We start from the raw sequence: 21622 nt of genomic DNA on the forward strand, positions 1-21622 counted from the left end.
AAGAAACAAGTCCAGGCGTTCCTAGGTGTGGTGGGGTATTACCGATGATTTATCCCCCACTTTGCCACAAGGGCAAGCCCCCTGACAGACCTAGTGAAAGCCCGTGGACCTGATCTTGTGAGATGGTCTGACGCAGCAGAGGAAGCATTCACAGACCTACCGACTGCCCTCTGCAGTAACCCCGTACTGATAGCCCCTGATTTCACCAAGGAGTTTATCCTACAGACGGATGCATCGGAAGTAGGGTTGGGGGCCGTTCTATCACAGATGGTCGGGGAGGAAGAACACCCAATTCTATACCTAGGTCGGAAACTCATTCCAAGGGAACAAAAATATGCAGTGGTGGAGAGAGAATGCCTCGCTGTAAAATGGGCCATGGAAACATTGCGCTACTACCTGCTCGGGCACAGATTTGTCCTCATGACCGACCATACCCCTCTTCAATGGATGCAGTGGAACAAGGAGAAGAACACAAGGGTGACCAGATGGTTCTTATCCCTCCAACCTTTCCAGTTCCGTTTGCAACACAGAGCAGGGAGCCGTCATGGCAACGCCGATGGCTTGTCACGTGTGCACTGTCTGGCGTCCCAAGCTGCCCAACCCCTTGGTGTTGAGCATGGGGGAGGGATATGTGACAGACCCAGACCAGTGGGGTACAGGAGTCTGGTAGAGGGCAAATATACTGGTCACTAGATGAGTAGTTTTCTGTTCCCTGAGTGACCAGAGCAGGGGTTGCACTAGAGTAATCAGGAACCTGCTAGAACCAGTTAAGACAGGCAGGCTAATTAGGACACCTGGAGCCACTTAAGAAGAAGCTGCTAGAATCAATTAAGGCAGGCTAATCAGGGCACCTGGGTTTTAAAGGGAGCTCACTTCAGTTTGTGGTGCGAGTGTGAGGAGCTGGGAGCAAGAGGTGCAAGGAGCTGAGAGTAAGAGGGTGTGCTGCTGGAGGACTGAAGAGCACAAGCGTTATCAGACACCAGGAGGAAGGTCCTGTGGTGAGAATAAGGAAGGTGTTTGGAGGAGGCCATGGGGAAGTAGCCCAGGGAGTTGTAGTTGTCATGCAGCTGTTACAGGAGGCACTATAGACAGCTGCAGTCCACAGGGCCCTGGGCAGGAACCTGGAGTAGAGGGCGGGCCTGGGTTCCCCCCAAACCTCCCAATTGACCTGGACTGTGGGTTCTTCCAGAGGGGAAGGTCTCTGGGCTGTTCCCCAACCCACATGGTGAATCTCTGAGGCAAGAAAATCCGCCAATAAGCGCAGGACCCACCAAGATAGAGGAGGAACTTTGTCACACTGGGTAGACAGGAGAAGGGGGTACATGAGTGGGAACCCACAGCACGGTCAGTCCTTCAAAAAAGTCCTTTCAAAGGGCAGTTTGGATGAGAGCTATTAAGTTTCTGCCAAGCCAAGCGCCTGCTGAGCCCTGCTTCTGAAGAGGTCTGGCATGCTGAACTGGGAGGGCCGTGCTGCTCAACACTCTCGCCCTGGGAATTCAAAGAGGGGTACTTAGGACTATTAGCATCTGTATGTGGCCCACTCACTAGCTACACACAGCTGTCTCCAGAGAGAAGGGCAGTGGTGTTGTTTTCAGTACCCAGGAACAGTACCCCGAGGGATCCAAAACAGCGAAGCGACATCCATGTGAGATGCAATATGAGGGAAGGGTGCCCAGAGGGAATACTGAGATAAGGACACAGCGACTTGGGAGCACAGAGTCCCACGGAGCAGCACTGTGAGGGGGAAATAGCACTGTAGTGGAGAGGAGCCCAAGGCAGCAGGACTATAGGGAAGTGATGCTACGAAGATCATAGCCAAAGGGGTACAGTGCCCAGGCAGCAGGGCAGCAGGAAAGTGATGCTGTGAAGGTTCATTGCCATAGGTCTGCAGTGCACAGGGAAACAGGGCAGTAGGGAAGTGAGGCTACGAAGGTTCATTGCCATGGGGTGCGGTGCTCAGTGGAGGAGGGTGGTAGGGAAGTGATGCCATGAAGGTTGATTGCCATCGGAATGTAGAGCCCAGTCGAACAGGGTGGTAGGGAAGTGATACCACAACGGTTCATTGCGGTATGGGTGCGGGGCCCAGGGGATCAGGGCAGTAGGGAAGTGATACCATGACGGTTCATTGCTATAGGGGTGCGGTGCCCACTGGAGGAGGGTGGGTAGGGAAGTAATGCCGCGAAGGTTGATTGCCATAGGAGTGTAGTGCCCAGTGGAACAGGTCGGTAGGGAAGTGATGCTGCAAAGATTAATTGCCGTAGGGGTGTGGGGCCCAGTGGAGCAGGGCGGTAGGGAAGTGATACTGTGAAGGTTCAGTGCCCTAGGGGAGCGGTGCCCAGTGGGAGCAGGGCTGTAGGGAACTGAGGCTGCGAAGGTTCATTGCCATTGTGGTATGGAACCCACTGGAGCAGGGTGGTAGGGAAGTGATGTCGCGAACGTTCATTGCCATAGAGGTGTAGTGCCCAGGGGAGCAGTGTTGCAGGGACGTGATGCTGTGGTCCATTGCCATAGGGGTGCGGTACCCAAGGAATCAGGGCTGTAGGCAAGAGATGACGTGAAGGTTCATTGCCATAGGGGTGCGGTGCCAGGGGAGCAGGGTGGTACGGAAGTGATGCTGTGAAGTTTCATTGCCATTGGGGTGTCATGCCCAGGGGAGCAGGGCAGTTGGGAACTGGTACCGAGAAGGTTCATTGCCATACGGATGCGGTGCCCAGGGGAGCAGGGAGGTAGGGAACTGATGCAGCGAAGCTTCATTGCCATAGGGGTGCGGTGCCCAAGGGAGAATGGTGAATAGGGAATTCATACCGTGAAGTTTCTTTGCCATAGCGGTGCTGTGCCCACAGGAGTCTTGCAGTATAGAAGTGATACCGCGAAGGTTCATTGCCCTAGGGGTGCGATGCCCAGGGCGGTAGGGAAGTGATGCCGCAAAAGTTCATTGCCATAGGGGTGCAGTGCCCAGGGGAGCAGGGTCCTGAGTGTTAATCGTTGTCGGAATAACCCTTTCTGAGGGAATCAACACCAAGGCTCATTTTTGAAGTGCAGTGCAGTGTTTGGGTGGCTGTTCTGGGAATCACTGCACTCTGCTCTGCCCTAAGGGAAGGCATTTTAGAAATGATCCCAGCTATGCTTTCTCACCGCAAGTGCTGGAAAAAATGCTGGAGTGAGAGGCTGACAGAGCTTAATCTGTGCGCGTCAAAAAGAAGACTTACAGGTTATGATTCTACTTTGTAAGTGCTTTCATGGGGAGAAAATATTTCTAGCAGAGAAAGAGTACAAGAGCCAATGGCTGGAAACTGAAGCAAGACTTTCACATTAGAATAAGGCATATCATCTTAACTGGGAACAAACTGCCAAGGGAACTGGTGGATTCTCTATCTCTTGATGTCTTCATATCCAGGTGGCTGCCTTTCTGGAAGATGCTTTAGTCAAACACAAGTTACTGGGCCCAGTACAGGAATGAATGGGTGAAGTTCTGTGGCCTAGACTACACAGCAGGTCAGACTGGATGATATGATGGTCCCTCCTGCTCTTAAAATATGTGAATCCCACATCTCATTGTATTCCCCCAGCGCTCCCTATGCTGCTGTGCTTTCCTGCCCCTTCCCATCCTGCCATACTTCCCCATCTCCCTCTCTGCACTCTCCCAGCCCGCCATACTGCCGTTCCTCTTTGCTCTCCCACACTATTCTGTGCTCCCCCACTGCAGTCCATTGTCCCTCCCATGCCACAATGTTACCGTCCCTCACTGCTGCACCATGTTCTCCCATACTCCCACCTCATTCTCCCATCCCTCCTCATCCTACTCTTCTCTCCCATCCCTCCCTGCCCCACTGCCCTACCTCATCCCTTCTGCACATGGACCCCACCTTGCCATGCTCCCCCATGCACCCCTCCGCAATACTCTCTTGACTCTCCCCACTGCACTCCCCCGCTGTGTTTCACCACCCCTACCAACCCCGCTTCTTGTCCCTCTCCATAATGCTGCCATGCCAGCTCTTTCAGCCTGCCTCCCTCTGCCAGCTGCCTGCTCGTCATTACCTATCCCATGGACTTTCCTAGTGTCCCACTCATCTCTCCCTGCACCCTCCCGCATTGGCTCAGCAACCTCTCCCCTCCACCCTACCCCTTGATTTTCTTGGCCCTACATGCTTCCCTCCCCCTTCCTGTTGCTTACTGTTCCGTTATGCCCCCCTACTGCAGTTCCCCTCAGCTTGCCTGACCCCCCAGCTTACACAATGCTGAAAGCACCACTTATCCATTTCTCTGGGCGTTTATAGGCATTTCTAAGAAATTTTGCACAAACACACATAGCCCTCGCTGAGCCCCAAATTTTGACTCCCACCCCCCAAGCACAGACACACTCAGATGCACAGTCCCTGGAAATAGCATGGTCCATATCAACGCTGACTCCCCTCCCTCCTAAGTGCAATTGAGCTCCCCAGGCCTGCACGGGCAAATCAGGTGTTTTCATGTGGGCATGTGCAAGCCTTTTGTCATTAGCCCCTGTCATGGGTGAGCTCCTGATTTTGCAGCTGAGCAAATGGACATCACTGTGATGTGTCCATTTATTTGTGCCCATCAGTGTGTGCGAGTGTGCACTTCAATGTGCATCTGTGTGTAAGTGAGTGCCTCTGTGTGAGTGTTCACATCCAGGTATGTGAGAGGTTTGTCCATGCATGTATGTATACATGTCTGTGTGAGTGTATGTGAGTGTGAGCGTGCGACTGTGCATGTCCCTTTGTGTGAATAATAATAATAATATATGGAGATATACCTATCTCCTAGAACTGGAAGGGACCCTGAAAGGTCATCGAGTCCAGCCCCTTACCTTCACTAGCAGGACCAAGTACTGCTAGTGAAGTACTTGTGCATGTTTGTGTGATTGTGCATATCTGTGAGCGTGTGACTGTGCATGTCCATGAGTGTGAGTGGGCATATCCATGTCTGATATGTGAGTGCCTGTGTCTTTGTGCATGAAGGTCTTTGTGCTCCACTAGTCAGGTGTCCCCTGCCCTAAACTAACTCAAGTGCCAAGCTCTGGGGTAGGGAGTTGCCTGGGGATGGAGGATATGGATAGGGCCCTAAAGAATTCATCGCCATGAAACATGAGTCACAGCTCATGAAATCTAGTCTCCCCCTGTGAAATCTGGCCTTGAGTGTGCTTTTACCCTATACTATACAGATTTCACAGGAGAAGCCAGCCTTTCTCAAATTGGGGGTTCTGACCCAAAAGGGAGTTGTGGGGGGGGAGGGGGGTCATAAAGTTATTTTATGGGGGTCTCAGTATTGCCACCCTTCTACACTGCCTTCAGAACTTGGCAGACGGAGAGTGGCGGCTGCTGACTGAGGGCCCAGCACTGCAGGCAGCAGCACAGAAGTAAGGGTGGCAATACCATACATGCCATCCTTACTTCTGTGCTGCTGCTGGCAGCGGCTCTGCTTTCAGAGCTGGGCTCCCGGGCAGCAGCCACCGCTATCCAGCTGCTCACCTCTGAAGGCAGCGCTGTCACCAGCAGCAGCACAGAAGTAAGGGTAACAATACTGCAACCCCCCCCTACAATAACCTTGCGCCTCCCCCCCAACTCCTTTTTGGGTCAGTACCCCTACAATTACAAAACTGTGATTATTTTAGATGTAAATAGCTGAAATCATGAAATTTACAATTTTTAAAATCCTATGACTGTGAAATTGACCAAAATGGACTGTGAATTTGGTAGGATCCTGTATATGGAGCATGGCAGAAAGTGGAGTTGTGGAGAGTGAAGAAAAAATGGTGGGAAAGGAGACAGATCCAGAGGCTGGGAGCTGGCATGGTCCGTGGTGGGGAAGGACTAGAAAAGACAGGGAACTAGTGAAGGATGGAGGTGGGTGGTACTGGCTGGGGTTCTGCAGAGGCTGAGAGAGGGGGCCGGTGGAGGTCTGGGGGAACTGGAGCAGGTTAGGAGGAGCAGGTTAGAGGAAGACCTCATTGGGCAGTGTTGGCCAGGTAGTTTGGTGGAGTCTGGGGTGGGGCCAATGGCATCCAAGGCACTGGTAAAGGCAGCAGGTATCAGAGGAAGCCTGGGGGAAAGAGGTGCAAGACAGAGATGCAGGGGAGGGCTGATGCAGGCTGGAGGGGCTGGCACAATACTGTGGGGAGTGTGTAGACTGGGGGCTGTATAATGATGTGACCCTGTCGTCCTTTTTCTGCTCCTCATTAGAGTCCCCTGAGCGGAACAGGCTGTGAATGGGGCTCTGAACCGAGGTATGTCCGCACGGCTTCCACCAGGGTGTTGCAGCTAATGTGCCCCAGGAGATGGGCCATGGGAGGAGCCTCCCTGCCCACGGGAGGGACTCACTGGGGGTGACGCAACCTATACAGGGACTGGGGGAGGGAGAACCTGTGGGCATGATACAGCCACTGCAGTAGCCAGGGGAGTGGGGGTACTATGAGGATGGCACAGCTGATGCCGGAGCAACGGGTGGGAAGCACTGGGGCTGAGGCTGCAGTACTGCAGGAGTTGGGGAAAATCAGTGGGGGTGACACAGCTATTTCAGGAGCTGGAGGTGTGGAGTGTGATGGCTGATAGGTTATTTTTGAAAAACAACATTTTCAAGATCAGCTGATCATTAACTCTGACTCCCAGCACCAACCCCTTCTGTTTGACCTGCAGCACCTAGCCCCATAGTTCTCACCTCTGACTCAAGCATACAATCTGTGTGGCTTGATCTCTGATCCCCAGCACCCTATCCATGGCGCCAATCCCCTGACTCACTGAGCTCAGATTTTGAGCCCTGGCTCTGCAGGGACCTTGTCTGGTGAATTTATGTATTTACTTGTAGGAAGTCTGCCTTGTGTGAAACCGGTGCCAAGGGAGACTCGAATCACTGTGCCCAAGAGCTCAGAGCTGTGGGAAAGGGAGCAGGGCAATGGAAGGGAGCTATTGGAGAGCAGCATTGGGGCACAGTAGGACAAGGAAGCACTGGGAAGAAGGATTCTCAGTGGGAGTGACATGGGGACCCTCTGTGGGTAGCAGCAATGTCTGATGCTGTGTCACACTCCAGGCTCTGGGCTGGCGATGTGGCAGCTGTGTGGTCTTTCGCCCCCAAATTGTGGTATTGTATGCCTGTGTGTATGGGGGAATAATGTGTGTGTGTGTGTGAGAGAGAGAGAGAGAGATGGTGTTTCCGGGATGGGGAAGCACTGTGCATGAGTTTGTACAGTGCAGTGTGTCCTTGGGAACCAGAGTTTTGGGGGGGGTCACTATTATCTGTGCGGTGTAGTATTTCTGGGGGAGTGCGGGGTATAAGGTGTCGATGGGGAGAGTATTGTGGATATTGTCTGAGTATTTGATGTGTATATTCGGCACTGGGTCATGTATTTACATGTTGGAAAAATTGTGTATGTGTGATGAATTTGTGTGTGGTAGCACTATTGTGTGTGTGGTATATTGTGTCTCTCTGGAAGACTATTGTGTGTCTGCAATGTAGCATATTGAGGGGAATCCTACATATTTTGAGGTGTATTGTGTATGGTGTTGAGTATGTGGAGTGTATTTGTGGTATACTGTGTGGGGGTGTATTCTCAATGGTACTGTGTATGTGAGAGATGTATAGTGTGAGGGTATATTGTGTGTGTGATATTGTGTGGAGGATGTAGTGTGTGTGAGAAAGGAATGTTGTGTGCATAGGAGTATAGTGTGTGTGGTATTGTGTGTGCAGAGGAGTAGTGTATGTTGAAGTGTGTGTGTGTGTGTGTGTGTGTGTGTGTGTGTGTGTGTGAGAGAGAGAGGGGTGTGTGTAATGTTTGTGGTATTGTATGTGCAGGGGTGTGGGGGGTGTGGTATAGTGTGTTAGAGAGAGGGGTGTAATATGCATGGTATTTTGTACGTGGGGGTGTAGTGTACATCATACTGTGTGTATGTACGTGTGTATGAGACAGAGGGATATAGTGTGTGTGGCATAATGTGTGTGGGTGAGGGTGACAGAGGCAGAAGGGAGTAGTGTGTGTGGTATTATGTGTAAGTGTGTATGTGAGTGAGAGAGGGAGGTGTTGCATGTGGTATAGTGTGTGGGCATGTGTGGTGCATTTGGTATTGTGTGTATGTGCATGTGTATGGGACAGAAGGATGTTATGTGTGTGGTATAGTATGTGCGGGTGAGGGTGACAGGCAGAAGGGAGTAGTACATGTTGTATTGTGTGTATGTGTGTGTGTGTGCGAGAGAGTGAGGAGGGTGTTGTATGTGGTTTTGTGGGTGTGGGTGCGGGTGACAGAGAGGCACAAGGGAGTAGTGTGTGTGGGGCACTGTATATGTGTGTGTGNGTGTGTGGTATAGTGTGTGGGGATGATGGTGACAGAACGGCAGAAGGGAGTAGTGTGTGGCACTGTGTGTACATGTGTGTTAGAGAGAGAGAGAGAGACGGGTGTTGCATGTGTGGTATAGTGTTTGTGGGTGAGAGTGACAGAGAGGCAGAAGGGAGTAGTGTGTGTGGTATTGTGTGATCCCTGCAGCACAAAAATAAAAGAGGCCGAAGCAACCTCTCTTGGGTCCCAGCACCTGGCGGATCTCTCAAGGTGGGTCCTTTGGGTGGTGCTGTTGTGTGTGTACAGCGAGGAGGCCCTGGTATGTGTGTGTCCATCTGGGAGGGTGGTGAGCGGGGTGGGGGGATGTCTGTGACTGATACTCCAATTACTTGGCTGTCCCAGGGGCAGAAGAGCAGTTGGTACTTGGTACAGCCTGCTTGTGCCTAGTGCAGAGCAATGACTGGTGCCCAACGATGCCTGGCTGTGCCTGGAATAGGGGAGTGGCCGATGCCTAGGGGTGGCTGGCTGTGCCTCAGTAGGGAGAGTGGCTCGTGCCCAGAGATGCCTCGTGGTGCCCAAGATGGGGGAATGGCTGGTGCCCAGAGATGCCTAGCTGTGTCTGGGCCAAGGGAATGGCTTATGCCCGGAGATGCGTCGCTGTGCCTGGGATGGGGGAGTGTCTGATGCCCAAAGATTCCTAACTATGCCTAGCATGGGGGAATACTTGTTCCCAGGGATGCCTGGCTGTGTCTGGGGGTAGGGATTGGATGGTGCCCCGGAAATGCCTGGCTGTCCCCAACGTTGGTGAGTGGCTGGTGCCCAGGGATGCTTAGGTGTGTCCAGGGTGTGGTTGGTGAGTGAGGATGCCTGGCTATGCCCACCATTGGAGAGTGGTTGCCACCCAGGGTTGCCTGGATGTATCCAGCATGGAGGAGTGGCTGCTGCCCAGGGTTGCCTGGCTGTGTCTGGTCTGAAGCAGTGATTGCTACCCAGGGACCCTGGCTTGTGGGGCAGTGGTGCCCAGGTATGTCTGGCTTTGCCTCATTTGGGGAAGTGGCTGATGCCAGGAGTCCTTGTGAACGGAGTGGGAGAATGTTTGGCGCTCCGGGATGCCTGGCTGTGCCTATGGTGGAGGAGTGGTTGCTGCCCAGAGTGGGGCAGTGGGTGGCCTGAGGGATGTTTGTCTGTGTTGTGAGTGTGTTGGTACTCAGGTATACCTTGCTGTGCCCTATGTGGGAGAGCGTCTGATGCCCAGGGTTTGCCTGGCTGTGTGTAGGGTGGAAGAATGGCTGATAACTCTGTTTGGGGTGGAGTGGTGCCGGGTGCCCAGAGATGCCTGGCTGTGCCCAGGGTGGGGGAGTGGCTGGTGCTTAGGGGTGACTTTCTGGTGCATGGGTCCGGGGGAGTGGCCGTTTCCTAGTTGCAGGTGTGTCTGATATCCAGGTAGGCCTGGCTGTGCCCAGGGTGGGGAGTGGCTGGTGTCCAGTGATTCCTGGCTGGTGCCTGCGTCTGGGAAATGGCTGGTCCCCAGGGATGCCTGGCTGTGCTTGGGGAGGAGTGGCTGGTACCCAGCGATGCCTGGCTGTGCTTGGGGAGGAGTGGCTGGTACCCAGCGATGCCTGGCTGTGCCTGGGATGGGGTGGTAGTTGTCAACCTAGTTTTTTCTCTCCTTTGGTGTGTTATTTTTATCTCCCTCCTGGCATTCTGCGATATCATCACTGTTGAGTGGGGGATTCCCTGTAGCAGCATGGGGGCAGGTGAATGCCAGATGCTCTGGGTCAATGGCTGTGTCTGCCTGAGTCTAAGAGGCACACTTGCAACGGGGCCTGTGCTGAGCCTGAAAGGGCCTTGGCCCCAGGGCTGCTGCAGCAGTGAGTTTGAACATGGGGGCTGGAATCACGAGTCCCGAGTTTTAGGCCCAGCTCTGCCATGGCTTTTTGTGGCCTTGGGCCAGGCTGGGCCATAGGTTTCCCTTGCCTCCTAGGAACGGGGCAATTTGTGACACTTGGCCCATGCCAGCCTCTAGGGGCTGGTGCTCACTGTGATTGTTCAGCCTTCCCCAGGGCCTCATGGCATTGAGCTTCCAGGAGTACTGGAGTTCTTCTCTCTGGCCTGGGACAGGGTGACAGAGATGGGACATGTTTACTGGGCACCTTCTAGAGTCCCTTTTGCCCCTGCCACCAGCTGAGAGCCCACAACAGGAAGCCTGGCAACAAAATGTCCCCCATAGTGCCAGGTGCTTAGTCCTGGGGGGTCAGGCCTGTGCTGTGCCCTGGGATCCAGATCCAGCAGCGGCTCCCATGCTGTGGGGCTTGTGCATGTGGGGTTAACGCCGCTCTTACTTCCCTTCTCTACAGATCTCCGGCCTCTGCCTGACGTTGCCATGACTGGGACCTGCACCCGGGAATGCACGGAGTTTGGCCACTCCGACACCTGCTGGATGCCTGGCCAGTCCTCCCCAAACCGCAGGCCCAAGAATGCCCTGAAGCTCTCCACTTTTGTGCCTTACCAAGAACGGGGGAGTCAAGAGCAAGTTGGGAACGGCAGCCCCAGACTTTCGGAAGAGCGCAGCACCAAAATGGCCAACCTCCGCCTGCTCCCCACATACAGTGCCTTCTCCAACAGTAGCCATGAGCCCTGCAAGGACTCCCCTATGGAGGAAATTCCTCTCACCCAGACCTCGGACTTCCAGCCAGCCACCACCCCCTCGTCTCAAACCACTAAGAGGGAGATCTATCTGTGAGGCTGCGCCCAAAGGGTGAGGAGCAGACACTTCTGAGGCCAGTGTCCAGAGGAACATTTGAAACTTTAATGCTTTATCGCTCCTGCAGCAGGTTCTCCAGGTTGTTCCCAGTTTCCACCTCCCTCCGGGTGAGACGCCCCAACTGGCCTCTGAGGACACAGGGCAGGGCAAGGGAGAGGAGGGCCTTTTTAACTCGTTATCTTGGGGCAGGGTGGGTGTGTGAAACCTAAGGAATTTCCAAGCACTTGAGGGTGCGACTCTGAACTGCTTTGTCAGGGAGGGCTGGGCAGGCTCTGAGTGCAGAGGACACGGCTGGGGTGAAGGGCTTAGGTACCAAAGGTCCGTGCAGAGCTGGTGGAGTTCCTGGGGCACAGGACAGAGGGGTGTCTCCATGCACAGGGAGCAAGCTGCCTGTTTTACTGTAGACTCCTGTAAATATGAATCTTAGGAATGACATTCAAATCCTGCCTGATTGAAACTTTTATTGTCCTTGAAACAAAAGACATTTCAACAAAACAAACCACAGGGAGCAAGTTCCAGCGTTGAATGGTTTGGTGCATGGAAGAGCACAGGGGAGCACAGCTTCCAGTCCACACTCCTGTTCCATATTATAAATAAAGATGTGATTGGTTCCTCAAATAACAGCTGGGAATGGGAGGAGAGGGGCAGGGGCCTGTCAGTGGAGCTGGAGGCTTTCTGGTTTTACATCCTGGCCCGCTTGCCAAATGCTGTCACTGTATCCATTGGCTACAGGGTGCCCAGGGACTGCTCAGTGCCAGAGGTAAGGGCCTATGCTGAGGTGTTCCTTTTGGCTGTGTACCAGTGGATGGCAAAGCTGAAAGAGCAGGGCTGGGGGAGCCCCGGTTTGATAACTAATATCTCTGGCTGCAGACATCCTTGGCTCTAGCTCTGCTGGAGAGAAGGGAGGCACAAGCCATTGGGCCTCACCCCATCCCCTTGTGCCTGCTGTAGTGCAGGGAACTCCCATGGGGCCATCTGTGCCATGAACGTGACCTTTGACCTGTCCGCCTGTAAGCCACCATTTGCCTTTGTGAGGAGGAGCTTTGTCTCAGGGTCACATCAGGGGCCACTGGCCCCTGTGAGCTGGAGTCCCACTGCCCTTAGGCCACAGAGCCACTCTCAAGGGCTCCAGCATTCTCTTCCAGTGTCAAAGGTCATCCAGTCTCCCTGGGGTGGGCACCCTAATGCCGTGCCAGGTGCCAGCAGCATCTGCGCTCCCCTTCACAGGGTACCAAATCCAGGGGACACTGTGCAGGGTAGAGAGGAAGGATGGGTGGCGTCAGCTTGAGCAGGTGCCTGTAGGAATGGCCCTTGGCATGACCAGCCTGAGCAAGACGTGGATCAAAGGGGTGGCCCTGGTGGGACACAGGAGCTCCTCCTGGCTCTGCTTGAACTCTCTTGCTTTCTTGGAGGCCTTGGAGCTGTTCTGGTGACTTGGTTTCTGTCCCATTCTCAACTGTTCCAGCTCTGGCCTGACCCCCTGCTCCGGACGGGACAGCCCACGTGTCTGGAGCAGGGTAAGGGTGACTCTTGCCTCATTCTCTCTAGGGTACCTTCCTTCCTCTCCTCATCCAGGAGGAGTGCTAGGAGGAGGGTGAGATGCACCATTATTCTTCCCTTCCTATCTCCTCAGAACTCTTCATTGCTCAGATCTTCCTTGGGGAGTGAGGCCAATGGCAGCTTCAGGATAACATCCCCTTTCCTATCTTTGGTCCATGCTTGGCCACTGATCACAGGGGGATGTGGTGGGGACATTGTGTGTCTGCTGACTGGGCAGCCTTTCCTCTCTGGTGCCTGTGGGTGGTTCTGCAGGACTTGTTCAGCACTGGGTGTTTCCTGCAGGGAGGGGGCATTGCAGCCCCATCCCACCAGGCCCAGAGGCCTGCAATCCCTGCACCGAGTCTTGGAGGGTTCGGGGCAATGTCACTTGCCCTGCCTTGCCTCCTGGTGTTCAGCAAGTCCCTTGCTGAATAGCTCCTGACCCTTTGCTCTGGCAGTGGTGATGGGATATGACCAGCCTCATGGCGTAGCTTCCTCAGGAACGTGTGGCCCGATGGACACAAGCTGAACCAGGTCTGCCCAAGGAGCTCAAGGCCGAAGAGGCACAGAGCTGACAAGGCCTGCAGAAGGGCCGCAGAAACCGAGGCTCCTAGCTGCCCTACCCTGCCCGCTCCCCTAGCACCCTGTTCTTGTCACCCTCTCCCGGGTGATGTGATGGGGGACTGTCCCACCACAGTTCATACATCTAGAGGTGCCACTTAGGGGAGTCAGGACCCTCCTTCCCACCTCTCCTGTCACCGCTCCCCTGCTTGGAGGGCACCGATCCAGTGGGTCTCTGTGGTGGACATGGCCTCCAGGTGGGTGTCTGTCCAGGCATACCTGTTCTGCTCTGCTGGCAGTGCTGTGGGGCCCGTGCTCCCCCTGGCCTGGCTGCCTGAGCACGTCACTTTCCTGAATATGTTTTTATTGTAGTTCTAGTTTCAGGGCCTAACTGGGCAGAATGTGCAATTTGGCCACCTAGGCCAGGATCCTTGATTCCTCTGCCAGCTCAGATGCTCACTCCCTGCACCCAGGCTCGGGTCTGGGGCAGCATCCCTCTGGGGCAGGCTCCCCAGAAGAGCTACATGACCTACGCAGATGAGGGTCACTACTTCCAAGAGGGAAAGAGTGGGCCCTGGCTCTCCCCATGGCCTGGTCTGCAGGGTGACCCCCCTACTTGCTGCTTGGGTCACTAAGGGAACCCTGAGGCTCACAGCCCTTTGGTTTGGTTCAGGGGTTGCCTGAGGCAGCACAGCAGCTCTCTCAGCATGAATACACGGTCATCTGTGCTTCTCAGTTCCTTTCGTTTGGGACTGAGGGGGGAATCTGCCTGAAGGGGGAGGGCAGATGTGGTGCTGGGATCAGCCCAGTGGGGCGGGGTGCTGGGATCAGCCCACATGTGAGGGCTGAGGTGGTGTTGGGATCTGCCCAGGGTGAGTGTGTAGGTGATGCTGGGGATCAGCCCTGGGGGGGAGAGTGGAGATGGTGCTGGGATTGGCCATGGGGGGGAGGGGTTCTGGGGTCAGCCCCAGGATTAGGGTGGAGGTTGTGCTGGGATTGGCCTGGGGGGGGAGGGGTTCTGGGGTTAGCCCCCAGAATGAGGGTGGAGGTGGTGCTGGGATCAGCCCAGGGGTGAGGGCGGAGGTGGTGCTGGGGATTTGCCATGGGGAGAGGGTGCTGGTGCTGGCAGGGAGAAGCTCATTTGCACAAAGATAAGCCAGAAGGATAAAGCCTCTGCACATGGGGGAGAGAAGACACCCCACAGGCTCCGGTCTAGACAAGCACAGTGAAGGGGGGTAGGGAGTTACAGGTGCCCCTCAGGGAGGGAGGGGCATTCAGTGTATTTAACACTGCACTAGGACAAGCCAGGGGGTAAAACCAAAGGTGGGAGCCAGGGAGCAGTCGGGCTGTGGAAGGATCCAAGCAACCCCATTGTAGCTCTTCAGTGTTGGTTCTATTTATACGAGATTTCATTTCCTTGCTTGTGATGCCTTGTTTTTTGTACAGTTTTATGTACATGCAGGTGTAGCTTTTCTAAAGGAGAAATCCTATATCAAAGGAAAGTACCCAGCTATTTTTCAGATGGTGACCTATGTCTAAGGCAGCGCCTCTTGCTAAGGTTGTATTGCTCTCAATGTGTGATGCATTTCCCTGTGCGGGGAAGGCTTTGGGCCTTGGGTTTGGTTTCTCCCAGGCACTGTGAGCACAATTGATTCCCTTGTAATTCTTTCTGTTCAGAGCAGTGAGCATGACACCTTTGTGAGCCCCTTTCTGTTCTCTCCCCTTCTGTTTGTTTGCTGAGCTGTCAGATGACAAACTCCATTGTAATTAGCCCTTCCCAAAGCTTTACAATAAAAGTGTGAAAACCTGGATGCTGTGCCGGCTGGATTCTTCCCCCTGGGTTGTGTCCTTAGAGTCAGGGAGAGGACTGTGTGCATGAGGGGCTTTGCACGGGCTTACTGCCTCCCTGCTTCCTCTCCTCAGTCCCACAGCACTCCCTCACTGTGGGGAAAAACCCATGGCCACCCACCGAGGCTGAGAGCTTGGCTCATCCATTCACCATTACCCCATTTCCAGAGTAGGGTGTTTCCAGGTGGGGCCTAAGAACGGATCAACCACAAGGAGCAAATCAGCCACCCTTGCCAGGCCCTGGCCGGCAGTGCCCTGGTGCTAGCCCTGATTAGCTCAGCAGGCCTGACTCAGGTTCAGCGCCCAACTCTGGCTCAGTGCCTGCATGCCTGTTCCCTTGGGATGCCAGGGCGGGGTCCCCAGTGAGACAGGCAGCCAAAGAGGCATGCCTGCCTCCCCCAATACTTACCATGTCCTGGCTCTGCAGAAGGCCCAACTGCTTCAGGCTCCCTCCTGAGAGCTTGTCTGTGCCAGCCTGTCCCCTGACAGCTGACACCTGCCTGCTTTCCAGAGAGGGAATTTTAACTGTTTATAGCCCTTTGATCGGTTAGTTCTCAGCCTGGCAAAGCAGCTATGTCACTTCTGCCTGGGGCCGGGAATATGCCACTGGCCTGTAATTGTCCAGCCAATGTTTGCCAGGAAGGTGCTTAGCTAGAGCCATTGATTTTTTTCCCCTGCTTGTTTTTCCAGCAGACCCCAGTTCAGCTAGAACAACACACTCCAACCAGGGAGTGTAATACACACCCACACCTCAGCAACCAGGTCACAAACACTGGTCATCAGTTTATCACAGCTCAGGGCTAGTCTACACTAGAAGTGCTACAGGGCACAGCTGCACTGCTGTAGTGTGTTTGGTGAAGACGCTCCATGCCGACAGGCATAACTTCACCTCCGCGAGATGCAATAGCTATGTCGTGGGAGAAACTCTCCTTTCATCAGTGCTGTGCTCATCAGTGCTTAAGTCAGTGTAACGTACGTCGCTGGGGGAGGGGGTATTCACACCCCTGAGTGACGTCAGTTATACTGCAGGAAATGGTAGTACACCTGGCCTCAGTGTTGCGATATTGTTACACAGCATCACCCGTCGGTCACACACCCCAGCCACTCACCATGGAGCTCAGCTCTGGGAAAGGAGAGGGGGGTGCTATGAGGCTCAGTAATGAGAACCTCCACCCCCACCCAGCTACTCCTCAGGGCACAGTGCATTGGGAATGGGGATGTCCGTGGATTCAGTGCCAATGGAAGTGTGACATGCGCTTGGCAGCCCTATGCAACACTCAATCCCCTGCAGTGACTCCTGCCCCGAGGCACACTGACACAGGCTGTCTCTCAGCCCCCATGGGTGCCCCAAAATCAGGGCGAGAGCAGCAGCTGGTAGGGATGAGACAAGAGCAGCCTCTGTCAGGAAAGGGATAGACAATAAAACAGAAAATATCATAATTCCACTCTATAGATCTCTGGTACCCCCACACCTTAAATACTGCATGCAGATCTGGACACCACATCTCAAAAAAGATGTACTAGAACTGAAAAAGGTACAGAAAAAGGCAAAAAAATGATTAGGGGTATGGAACAGCTTTTGTATGAGGAAAGATTAAAAAGACTTGGACTTTTCAGCTTGGAAAAGCGACAACTAAGGAGGAATATGACAGAGGTCTATAAAATCATGAATGGTGTGGAGAAAATGAACAAGGAAGTGTTATTGTCCCCTGCACATAACACAAGAACCAGTGGTCATGCAATGAAATTAATAGGCAGCAAGTTTAAAACAAACAAAAGGAAGCACTTCTGCACACAACGCACAGGCAAACTCGTTGCTAGGGGATGTGAAGGCCGAAAGTATAACTGGGTTAAAAAAAGAATTAGATAAGTTCATGGAGTATAGGTCCATCAATGGCAAAGTAGCCAGGGTGGTCAGGGATGCAGTCCCATGGTCTGGGTGTCCCTAAACCTTTGACTTCCAGAAGCTGGGAGTGGACGACAGGGTAGGGATCACTGCTAATTGGCCTGTTCTGTTCATTCCCTTTGAAGCACATGGCATTGCCCACTGTCGCCAGACAGGATACTGGGCTAGATGAACCATTGGTCTCCCTGAATATGGCCATTATTAGGTTATTATGGTCTCTGTGACAGCCCAGGATTGGCCTGCTGGACAGCTGGTAAGAGATACAGCCCTGCCTTGGGCTTCAGTGACAGGCATCAAAGGGATATCCTAGAGATCAGCCTAATGGACAAGGTGGGGGCCCAGAGACCCACCACCACCATGATCAGCCTCCCCAACAGATGCCATGGGGACCTCGCCCCCATATCAGTCCCACCAAGAGATGCCACAAGAACCTCCTCCCACAGATCAGCCCCATCAATGGGTCGGGGATGGGTGGGGTCAGTGTCTAGGGGTGGGGATGGGTCTGGTGAGTGTCCTAGGGAATGGGAGGATGATGGGTTGGGTTGGCATCTAATCCAAGGGATGAGTCAGCTCAGTGTCTAGAGTATCGGATGGATCAGTCTGTGTCTCTGGGGGGCAGGGTCAGTATCTGCAGATAGGGGAAGTGTCGGTATGTGTTGGACAGCCGTTCTCCCTCCCTGTCCCAGAAGTGGTGGGTGAGACTTTGCTCCAAGGCTGATGCCCACCTTGCTTTGGACACTTGGCCTTGCTCTCTCTGACCTGGCGCTGCAGCTCCTGTCCCACAACACTTCAGCCCTCGCTCTCTGTCCAGCCCCCAGCTGGGGGCTCTGCATGCATCTCTAGGGTGCTCCCCTGGAGGCAGTGCTTCTCCACCTTGCAGCTGGGCTGGGGAGTGGTGGGGTGGCACTACTGCCCTTGTAGCCCCTGCCCCTCAGCAGCTTCCATTCCTGGGGCTTAGTCTGCTTTACACTCTTTGCGCCCTGTTCCCTAGGCTCAGGCCCCTCCCACCTCCGCTCTCTACTGTCAGTTGCCACAGTTTGTACAGCTTCATGGGTGTGATGTATGAAAATGATATCCTGAGGAAATTTGCGTACATACTCATAATTTGCATAATAACATAACTTTCTTCTTCTGGTCAGCACATCCTGCCCCAAGCTGTGGTGGAGCCGGCCTTGGCAGCTTGAGGTTGGGGGAGATAGGTGGGGGTTGGGTCAGCAGGCTGGATAGCAGGTTTCTTGGGCAGTGAGTGCTGGAGAGTAATGGGGGGCTAGGCCTTCTGGGTGCTGTATGGGGCTGATGCTACAGGCTGAAGTGACTAGGTGCTGTTGGGGTTGGGTGGGGTGCTGGGACATCTGTGGGTGCTGGGGTAGGTAGGTTGGTGCTGGAGTCAGTTTGGGGGCCTGGTAGGTGGGGACAGGGGTCCTGCTGAAGGTCAGGGATCGGGGTTTGGCTGGGGGTGGGAGGTTTTTCAGGGGGCTACGGGATGACTGGAAGGCAGAAGGGCTGGGGTACTGAACCCTCGCAACTTCTGTCCGCCCCAGGCTGCTCCTTCCCTGCCACAGCTCCGGGGCAGCAGCCCACGCAGATAGACTATGCCCTGGCTTCCCAAAGCCAGGGCATACAGCAACCATGGGGGAGCTGCATCTCCTGCAGCATGTAAGTCTCTGGCTGAGCTGCAGAAAGGCATGAATGCCCCTGAAGTGGCCTCCTCTCCCACCCCCCCAGAACAGCGCAGGTCACCCCAGGGCAGGCACATGGTGCCACCTCACAGCCCACTGAAGTGTCCTCACATGGGCTGCAGCGAGGAGCCAGGTCTCCCCTTCAGCTCCCCATCTAGGGCTCCAACGCTCCCCCTCCCCTGCTCACTGCCACCCCGCTGGCCCTGCCCCTCTCTCAGGAGCACAATAGGGAGTGGGAGGGGCTCAGCACTCTGTTGTTTGGGCCTGAGCAGCTCGGTCACCCCAGTGGTAGCCATGGAGGGACGAGGATGGCACCAGGGGGCTTCCAGTGAAATTCTGGGGGAGACAGATTGGCTCATGGCAGGACAAAGGGCCAGGGGAAGGGGGACAGGCAGGGCAAGTGACACCAGTGATGGATGAAGGTCTGGGAGAGTGATGGGGAACAAGAACCCTGAACCCCTCATCCCCAGCTCCACCCTAAACCCTTCACCCCCAGATAGAGCCCTCACCCCTGCACCCTACCCTCTGCTCTACACTGGGCCACCTCCCACACTCCTTACCATGAGTTTACTAAGGCTAGTGTCTAGTGTTAGTTATGTAAAGTGGGTTAAGCTGGAATGTATTGCAATATTATGATTTTATGAAAACTCTAGTCAAAAGATATAATTATGTTGGGTCACAGGCATCAACAATTTTCTTCAGCTGCGTCATGAGAAAAAAAGTTTGAAAACCACTGGTGTAGGGGAGCAGCCTATTAACATTGCCTGACACTTCCCATCATGCATATGCATCCAACCATTTAGTTAAGAGCTCTCCTGCCTCCCTGGCTTGCAGCAGGAGGAGCCTGATATTTGAATGCAGATCGCCCTGGGGTCAGGGAGTTGCCTTTTGCTGGCAACCTTAATTTGGACATTTCTGTACTCCTGAGTGCCTGACTTAAAAATGGAGAGGCAAGCACACAGCACTGGCCTCGTCATTGTGAAAGGCAGAATGGCTCAGTGGACGAGAGATGGGTTCTATTCCTAGTTCTATCACAGGTGACCTAGTACAAATTCTGAGTCGCCCTAGCTGTGCAATGGGGGGCTGGTACGGCCTGCCTCCTATAGCAGGAGCATGAGTCCTTGCTCAGTAAGAAAGTCTGTGAAGATTAAAGACTTAATAACAGCACTCAGAGGAAGAAATGAGATTGGGACTCATGGTCCCCTTGTTCCCAGCCCAGAGCATCCCTCCTTTAGGCTAACAGGCATTTTCACAAGCAGGCGGGCTGGGCAGCACCTCACTTTGGCCTGGGAAAATGCACAGTACAGTTGTAACATTCAGAGAAGTATGGGGTTAGAATACAGCAAGGGGCAAGTTTCTATGGCTTGTCTTGGCCCAGTGAAATGGATTTTTATAGGCACCTCCCTGACCCAAGGGAGACCCCTGCCAAATTTCAAGCCCTTGCTCCAAAGCCTGGAGGACTAGAGCTGTTTAGTTTTAGGTTGGCAAAACAGCCTCCTCAGGAAAGCTGCTTTCACTGAAACGTTCAAAAAGAAAATCATGTGGCAGCTGAGAGCGAGTGGGAGCGGGAATATCCAGCACGGGCGGCTGCAGGCTGGCAGAGCTGTAGGCAGCTGAAAGCAGCATCTGTACTACAGATTTCTGCCGGCATGGCTGTGTCAGTCGGGGCAAGCTCTGACTGGCAGAAGTCCCTAGCATAAATGCAGCTAGATAGCAAAGGAACTTTTACCAGGCCAGCTTATTTTGCTCAGGGGGTGACATAAGCTATACCTGCACCAGCCCAATGGTGCCGGTACAGCTGTGCCCGCACTAGGTACAGTACTCTGGGCTAGCTGTCCTGGTGAAGAGCTCCTGGTGTCCCCCTGCCTGGAGAGTGGCAGTGTCAAGCAGCCTGGCCTATCTGCGTCACTATCAGGGCCGGCTCCAGACACCAGCTTAACAAGCAGGTGCTTGGGGCGGCCAAGGGAGAGGGGTGGCATGTGCGGCAATTCGGGGGCGGTAGGTCCCTCACTCCCTCTAGAAGCGAAGGACCTGCCACTGCCGATCGCGGCTTTTTTTTTTTTTTTTTTTTTGCTTGGGGCGGCAGAAATGCTGGAGCCATCCCTGGTCACTATATGCTCAGTCTAAGCAGTGCCACATGGGGGGCCAAGCCCCAGTGTCTGGCACCCTCTGGGGATGGAGAGATGCCTGTCACATCAGTTAATGCTTTCCTGGGTGGTGCCCAGGCACCACGGTGAGGGGTACTGTCCCAGCCTGCCTGCAAGGGATGGAGCCCAGGCCTGTTGCTGGGCATACTTGGGAAGCAGCAATAGTGCCTGACCTTGCCTTGGGGAAGCCACAAGTCATTTCTGCCAGGCTGGCTTTGGTTTGTGGGAGGTCGCGCCCTCTGTGATTATCCCCTGTCTGCATATTGCTGGTACTCACTGGATGAGTGGGGCATGCCTGCTTCATGCCCTGCCAAGGGAACTGGCCTCACACCTGGCCCAATGGACATGGGGTGGAAGATGGGGGGATTTCTTGGGGTAGGTGGGTAGCCCCTGTAATCACTCACAGGATGGCTTGGACAGAGGCAGGGGGAAGCCCAGCCCAGCCCAGCGTTTGCGCCTATCTTTCCGGTTGTCTGGCAGTGTTGATGAAAGGGATTAGGAGATTTAGAACATCCTACCCCCACCCCTTTCATTGAAGCCCCAGCAGAGTTTGCAATTCAGTCTATTCCCAGAGGCAGGTTAAGGCAGAGGAGTTGCAAACAGCAGCTAATTTGAGAAGCCACGATATTCCTTCTTCATTTGCAGGGAACTGTGATCTTCCAAACCAGTGGCATCTACTCAGCTACCTCGATTGCCAGTCACTTCTGACCCCGCACCGCAGACCAGCCTGCACCCCACCTTGCTATTCAAGTCCTGACTAATTTTGTTCACCCCAAAGCTCTGTCAAGGCACCTTAGCCCTGAACATTCCACCCCCACCATTCCAGTCCTGGACTCTTCCACAGCTGTGTAAATGCATCTCAATCCTGACTGAACACCACCGCACCTCCCACT

The 21622-nt window shown here is 54.2% G+C and overlaps 1 protein-coding gene across 4 annotated transcripts in view; it reads left to right on the top strand.

The window, feature by feature from the left end:
- The window catches only part of PCDH1 (protocadherin 1), a 154814-nt gene extending 139854 nt beyond the window's left edge, over positions 1-14960 (top strand). For 2 of the 4 annotated variants that reach the window (XM_034778144.1, XM_034778145.1), the window contains exon 5: positions 10643-14960. In XM_034778144.1, coding sequence (XP_034634035.1) covers positions 10643-11028 — 386 coding nt within the window. In that variant the 3' untranslated portion in view covers positions 11029-14960. Of the gene's footprint in view, positions 1-6200; positions 6245-10642 lie in introns of all 4 variants that reach the window. The other 2 variants (XM_034778146.1, XR_004646735.1) reach the window with 2 other exon arrangements.
- Positions 14961-21622: the final 6662 nt, after the last annotated feature.

Source organism: Trachemys scripta, chromosome 8, assembly GCF_013100865.1.
Source record: "Trachemys scripta elegans isolate TJP31775 chromosome 8, CAS_Tse_1.0, whole genome shotgun sequence".
Taxonomy (NCBI): domain Eukaryota; kingdom Metazoa; phylum Chordata; order Testudines; family Emydidae; genus Trachemys; species Trachemys scripta.